At 44.0% G+C, this 7,221-nt stretch overlaps 1 protein-coding gene across 1 annotated transcript; it reads left to right on the forward strand.

The window, feature by feature from the left end:
- Positions 1–645: 645 nt before the first annotated feature.
- Positions 646–6,633, forward strand: SNRPE (small nuclear ribonucleoprotein polypeptide E). Its single transcript, XM_083172863.1, has 5 exons — positions 646–800; positions 2,386–2,412; positions 2,495–2,557; positions 2,940–3,018; positions 6,403–6,633. The coding sequence occupies exons 1-5, from the start codon at positions 747–749 to the stop codon at positions 6,456–6,458; spliced, it is 279 nt and encodes a 92-aa protein (XP_083028989.1). The 5' UTR covers positions 646–746; the 3' UTR covers positions 6,459–6,633.
- The last annotated feature ends 588 nt before the right edge of the window (positions 6,634–7,221 follow it).

Consider the following 7,221-nt stretch of genomic DNA (forward strand, 5'->3'; position numbering starts at 1 on the left):
TGTAATATTTTTTGACCAACGCTGTTTAACTCTTGCAGGACACCAGCTTCTTATTCAAAATGATGAATTCTGGGACCCATGCCCACTTTAGTGCCCAATTTCTGCCCAAAACCTTGTATGTCAAAATAAATTGCTAGTGGGTCATATGTACGTGACCCCCCTGTGTTGATTTCTGCAGTCAAATTTGTGGTCCATGATTCATTAACCCTTGTAACAGTGATTGTTCTGAATAAGAAGCTGGCCGAATAAGAAGCCAACTTCAGCCTCGTTAAATGTCAGTGCTTTGAAATAACCTAGGGGCTCAATCCAATTAGGTGCGATGTGCGCAACGGCACAGTATTTTATGTATTATTTATTAACAGTTATTAGTGCTCACTTTACACAGCGCTTTACAGTAAATGCTGCTAGAATTTGGGGTTGCACTGCCCACGTTATCACAATTTATATGGGTCACTTAAGAAGGGCACATGACTTTTTACACATGCAGGTGGCTGGGTGTTAGCGTGTAGGCGACTCGGGTCACTCGTCACTCACGGCTGATTTCACAACACGCCAACTCTCAAAACAAGCACACATTTATTATATTGGCGAAATCCCCATCAAAATGAAACCGCTTCCGGGGTGTAGGTTAAATGACGTATGATCCGCTTCCGTCCTTTAAGTACTTCCTGCGGCAAGGCGCCTGGTGTGTTGTATGTGTGTTTTCGCTTCCGGTTCTCTTGAGCGATCCGAAGCAGCAGACGGAGATGGCGTACCGCGGGCAGGGGCAGAAGGTCCAGAAAGTGATGGTGCAGCCCATCGTATCCTTCTTATACCGAGCGCTGCGGTCTCTCTCTGGGATCAGGGAAAGCGGGTCCCTCGTAGTTGAACCCCAGCACACGTGCGCTCTCAGTCCCGCTCTCCGCCGCCATGGTGCATGTACCCGGCCCATTAAAATCTCCGTAGCCGACCCTTTCATTGTTTTTCGTGCAAGGAGAACACCGGGGGAATGGGGTGTAACGGCGTGATGATGGCTGAGCAGAGCGGGTGTATTTTGTGATTGCCAGTGCCGAGGAACCAGCTGCAGGTGCCCCCTGTGAGCACACACTGGTTTTTCCTAGTTATTTGCTGATTGCCAAACGTTGAAATAAGATGTCTCCTGCTCCTCGTATATCTTTGTGCCAGAATTAGGAAACTATTTAGCTGCATTGAAACATTGGGAGCAGAAATTGCTTTTTCCCCGATGTTTCACAGATATATATATATATATATATATATATATATATATATATATATATATATATATATATATATATATATATTTTAAATAACAGGCAGTCCATTTAGATCTCCTGTTTGAAAAACAGAACGCTTTTGTGTGAAAACAGGGAAACCTGTGTATTTGCATCCACAACCCTGAAAAGACTGTTCTTACCAGAAAAAAATCCCAGGTAACCTGCGGCTCATGCTTCTGTATTGGGGCCAGCAATTAACCGCAATCAAAGATCTTATGCCAGCCTAAGTGTGTAGTCCTGTGGTTCTCATACTTGGTCCTGAAGTCACCCCAACAGTTTGGGTATAAAGGAAATCTATGCTTAGGCTCAGATAAATTAAGTACCTTAGTGAAATTGTGCCATCTGTGCTTAAACATGGGTAGCCTTAATAGCTGTACTTTTAAGGTGCCTTGAGGACAGAGGATTCTGATACGCCTTGGAGAGTGCAGAAAGATAATGTACCAGTCAGCACTTGTTGTTAGACTGCAATGTTAGACTAAAATATTAGCTGGTACTTTATTTGTCCACTTTATCCATCTTCAAGGCTTATGCTGGGAAGGCACTAAACAATCTGTATCCAGTGTAATGGAAATCCAGCATTGGCAAGTCCCAATGGAGGTTTTTGCTGATGACACATGGCTGTGCATTGTCAGCGACTGTGCATACTTGCTAGACAAAATTTATATTGTTATTCCAACCCATCAGAATCGGCAGAATTGATAATATTTTCTAGTGTAGTGTTCAAATTTAAGGCCACACTGTGCTATAAGCTCCACAATGGAGACAGACACCCCAGACAGGGAAGAGTAACTGCACGAGCTTTTGAAGATGCAGGGTGCTAGAATGAACACTATAGTACAGGGCTGGGCAACATCGGCCCTCCAGATGTTGATGAACTACACATCCCAGCATGCCTTGCATCAGTTTCAGCATGGCCACATAGCAAAACTAATGCAAAGCATCCTGGGATGTGTAGTTCATTAACATCTGGAGGGCCGGTGTTGCCCAGCCCTGCTATAGTATATACCCATTATTATTATTATTGCATAGACAACATAGTTTGGGAAGCCCTGGTGTGGTTGGTCTTTTCTTACTGTGATATTGGTTTTTGCCTTAACTCCCTTTATATTAGAATCTCATCTTTAGGTACCTTCAAAATGTAAGTAATAATAATTTTGTGCTTTCATATTTGTATTTCTTGCCTGTAGTCAATGGGTTAAAATTACTTTTACTACTTACAGAGATCGCGGATACAAGTATGGTTGTACGAGCAAGTGAACATGCGTATAGAAGGATGTATCATTGTGAGTATGATCTATTTGCTCAGTAACTGGTTCATGTTGTGGTCTCCCAGAACATAGCTTTTCCTCTCCCCAACATTTTTTGAATTAGCTGTGCTGTTAGTACACGGTGCAGAAAGAACCAGGCAGCCTATGCATGAATAATCAGATTACTTTCATGTTTTACAGTGTTCACCCAATAGGTGTGGGTAGCAATATGGGGGTTTGTTAGAGAGAATATTCATATAGGAAATATGCTGTTGGCAAAATATGGCAAATATGTGGTTGTAATTTATTTTACAAAGGAAATACAAAAACAGGACTTTTAATATAAAGTATGTGGTATTGAAGACTGAAATCTTTATATTAGGAAAATAGAAAAAAAAATTTTTTACTTTTCTTTTAGGGATTCGATGAGTATATGAACTTGGTGTTAGATGATGCAGAAGAAATCCACCTGAAAACAAAGACCAGGAAACAGCTTGGTGAGTTTTGGCATTCGGCAAATGTGATCCCATTTGCTGCACTGGGAAACAATGTGTCCTTGGTGCAGCAGTGACAATCTGCAGATCCAATCTGGTGCACACGTGACAGCGTATTAGAATCCTAAGTAAATTACATACGATTTGACACTTTTTCATATAATTGGCCCGATTTTGTAGAAAAAGGCCAAATTGTTCTATTGTATGGCCGCCTAGGCAAGGGGTGGCCAACCCACTGCTCTCGAGCCGCATGCGGCTTGCCCCCTGCTACAGGGCGGCTCGCCGGCTCCTGCTGGGTTACCACCCGTCCGGGATGGCGTTCCCGGACTATACATTGTCCGGGAACAGAGCAGGGAGGGTCGGGCAGCCTCGCTGCCGTCGCCGGGGATCAAGCTCCGGTGACCCGTCATCACAGAGGACTGTGTGCGTCTGAATCTGCGGCTATTTTAAATCTTGCGCCGGCTCGCGCAGCTAATCGGAGTGGCGGCTCCTGATTGGCTGCCAGTGTCGGACGTGTGAGCTGGCGCTAGATTTCAAATAGCGCCGCTGATAGTTCTCTGCCCGGCTGCCTGGCCTCACTGCTTCCCCGTGCCTGGCCTCACTGCTTCCCCATGCCTCCCCGTGCCTGGCCTCACTGCCTCCCCGTGCCTGGCCTCACTGCCTCCCCGTGCCTGGCCTCACTGCCTCCCCGTGCCTGGCCTCACTGCCTCCCCGTGCCTGGCCTCACTGCCTCCCCGTGCCTGGCCTCACTGCCTCCCCGTGCCTGGCCTCACTGCCTCCCCGTGCCTGGCCTCACTGCCTCCCCGTGCCTGGCCTCACTGCCTCCCCGTGCCTGGCCTCACTGCCTCCCCGTGCCTGGCCTCACTGCCTCCCCGTGCCTGGCCTCACTGCCTCCCCGTGCCTGGCCTCACTGCCTCCCCGTGCCTGGCCTCACTGCCTCCCCGTGCCTGGCCTCACTGCCTCCCCGTGCCTGGCCTCACTGCCTCCCCGTGCCTGGCCTCACCTCTCACTCCCCCCTTTGCAATGAGCATGTAACCCCTGGCAGACCATATAACCCCTGGCAGACCATATAACCCCTGGCAGACCATATAACCCCTGGCAGACCATATAACCCCTGGCAGACCATATAACCCCTGGCAGACCATATAACCCCTGGCAGACCATATAACCCCTGGCAGACCATATAACCCCTGGCAGACCACATGTACCCCAGAGCATGCAATCCCTGACCACGTAGCAACGGGCTTTAGTTAAGCAGCACTTATATGTAATTGGCTTAACGGGTGTGGTATTATATATAATGGGCATTAAAAAGTGTGGCATAATGTGTAATGGCATCATGGTGTTTAGTGTAATGGGCATTATGGTGTTTGGTTATAACATGTAATCAGCATTAATTATGGTGTGTGGCATAACATGTAATGGGCATTATGGCATGTGGTATACTATATAATGGGTGTGTGACATGTAATCAGCATTACGGTGAATTTGGCGCGCACTGTCCATGTTATCCCTACTTAGAAATAAATTGAGTCCTGGCATAATGAATAATGGGCATCACAGTGTGGTATATCATGTAATGGGCATTACTGTATGTGGCATAACATGTAATGAGCATGGCATGTGGTATACTATGTAATGGTTGTGTGACGTGTAATCGGCATTATGTTGTAAAATACCCGGCACCGTGGGAGCATATGTATCTGGCACTATTGGAGGCATGTGTATTACACCCATCCAAGGGGTCCAAATAGACCACGCCCCTTTTTTGGCACACCCGCCTTCGGTGGGCGCATGTTGTTGGCTCTTTAGCTAGACTACAGATATTTTTCGGCTCTTTACCTCTGACCGGTTGGCCACCCCTGGCCTAGGCTATCCAATTATTGGGCAGACCATTTGTCTAATCTGGCAGTTTACAAATATAAATGAATGACCAGATTTTCATTAGAAAGTGCTGCGGAATATGTGCGCTATATAAGAAACTTAATAGTGAATAATTGAAAATTCACTTCAGTCCCTGACCCAGTGGAGCTTACAATCTATATTCTCTGTATTCATGTACATACGCACAGACATTCTAGGGTTAATATTGTCGGAAGCCAATTATCCTACCAGTATATTTCTGGATTGTGGGAGGAAACCAGAGTAAACCCACGCAAATATAGGGAGAATATACGAACTCTGCACAATTAGGGCCATGGTGGGAATCAAACCAATGATCTCAGTGCTGTGAGTTATACCCCTTTCAGACATAAGCGAAAATCCTGTTGTTTTTTTTCACATGAACGCGCCCAAACCCGGGACTAGCGTATGTCTGAAAGGGTATACCCGGGCTTTCACTCCCGGATACTGAGCACCTGCAATTGACCAGGGTTTTTCCCGGTATTTTACTCCCGGGTATAATACCCGGCTTATGTCTGAATGGTATTACCCGTTTTTTTCAGTTTTAAACATGTGATGTGGCCTTTTTTTTTTTTTTTTTTTTTTTTTTTTTTTTGAGGTGTAGTGTGAAAGGGGGTCTGTTACTAAAATCCTGGGAGTGACCTGGGTTGAAAATCCCGGGTAAACCTTGCCAAAATCCCGGGTAGTATGTCTAAAAGGGGTATTAGTAATGCTAACCATTTCACCATCCGTAGTGCCCAATTGAACAAATAACAATCTCACACACTGGAAAACAGACCAATACATGGCTTTAATTAATTTGAATAACTGTCAGTTTTCCAGTGTGTTGGAGCAAATGGTAGATTAAAACTATAACTCAAAGCCACCCCTTGGTGTATGGGAGATATAGTTGGCTCATCTTCTAATGTGTATCATTATCAAATAAGTGCACTTATTAGGAACTGTTTAGTTTATTAGCCTGTTGGTCAAATGACCAGATCTTGTCATTTACTTTGTATTTTTTGCATGCCACCATACATAGCGGAGAGCATATAACAACAAAATGTTACATTAGACTGAATCTAGAAATTTACGTAGTAGACATACACAGCTTACATTATAACAACGCGAACAGTCTGGTGGAACGAATTGCAAACTCCTAAATATTGCTGGATAGTTCAGCAAGTACGACCAATCCATATTTTAGGATCGTTCTTGCACATACACAGTGCAGTTATTTACGCAGAACACTCAGGTATTTGTGTAATGTATGTCTAGCATAGGTGACAACACATTTATAGACCTTATTTGTCCTCTGTGGAAATAATTGTTGCTGTCTGCATATAACAAAAGGACAGAGTAGTGCCCATTAATATTTATATTGTGCCTTCATTGTCCCACTGCTTTTTTCACTACTTATGTTACTACATATTTTCAGGCATGAAGGTAGTTCTGAACACCTTGTTCACTTTAGGCTAACAGTCTTTTTTTTTTTTTTTTTCACAGGTCGTATTATGTTGAAAGGAGACAACATTACTTTGCTACAGAGTGTTGTTGTTTGACTTCATCAAGTTTTTATGTGGATTTTTTTTTATACACAACATGTTTATTGTGAAGATCCTAAATTATGCCACATATGTTAACTGGGGACTGCTCTACTGTATTGTGTTTTGCTAAGAACCTGCAATGGTTGTGTAAACTTTTTCTTTGTTTTTGATAAATAATTTCTAATTCTGATGTCAAGTCAAGTCAATTTTTATTGTCATCAACAGCGGGAGAAGAACTCTCACTGCAGACGAAATTGTGTAGTACATAAATACCAGTACAGTAAAAGCAATATCCGTATAATACATATAAAAAAGGGAAGAAAAGTACTAAGGGATACATAAAATCAAACATCATTTCAAGCATTCAACATACGCACTGCTGATGGAAGGAAACTGTTGTGCAAGCGACTAGTACGTGCCCTCATGGTTCTGAACCTTTTTAGCGAAGGTAATTGCTCAAATGAACTAAAAAACGGGTGACTGGAATCGGCTAAAATATTTTTGGTACGCTTTAAAATTCTAGAATTATAGAGCTCCAGTATGGTTGGCAGTTGGACTCCTATAATTTTGCCTGCGGCCTTTACAATGCGTTCTAGTTTTGAGCGCTCCCTAACTGTGCAATTGCCGAACCAGACGATAATGCCGAAGGCCAAAATACTTTCTATCGAGCATCTATAGAAGTTTGTCATGGTGGGCTTGCTCACACCGGCCGCTTTTAAACGCCTCAGAAAAAAGAGACGCTGTTGGGATTTCTTTGTCTGAGCGAGAACATTGCCAG

Source organism: Crinia signifera, chromosome 2, assembly GCF_055691185.1.
Source record: "Crinia signifera chromosome 2, ASM5569118v1, whole genome shotgun sequence".
Taxonomy (NCBI): Eukaryota; Metazoa; Chordata; class Amphibia; order Anura; family Myobatrachidae; genus Crinia; species Crinia signifera.

What these genes read in the sequence shown, in the direction of transcription:
- SNRPE (XM_083172863.1), top strand. Translation starts at nt 747, where the DNA reads ATGGCGTACCGCGGGCAGGGGCAGAAGGTCCAGAAAGTGATGGTGCAG. An exon ending in AAGTGATGGTGCAGCCCATC is followed by an intron (nt 801 to 2,385) that starts GTATCCTTCTTA and finishes CCTTTATATTAG; the next exon opens with AATCTCATCTTTAGGTACCT. An exon ending in AAAGACCAGGAAACAGCTTG is followed by an intron (nt 3,019 to 6,402) that starts GTGAGTTTTGGC and finishes TTTTTTTCACAG; the next exon opens with GTCGTATTATGTTGAAAGGA.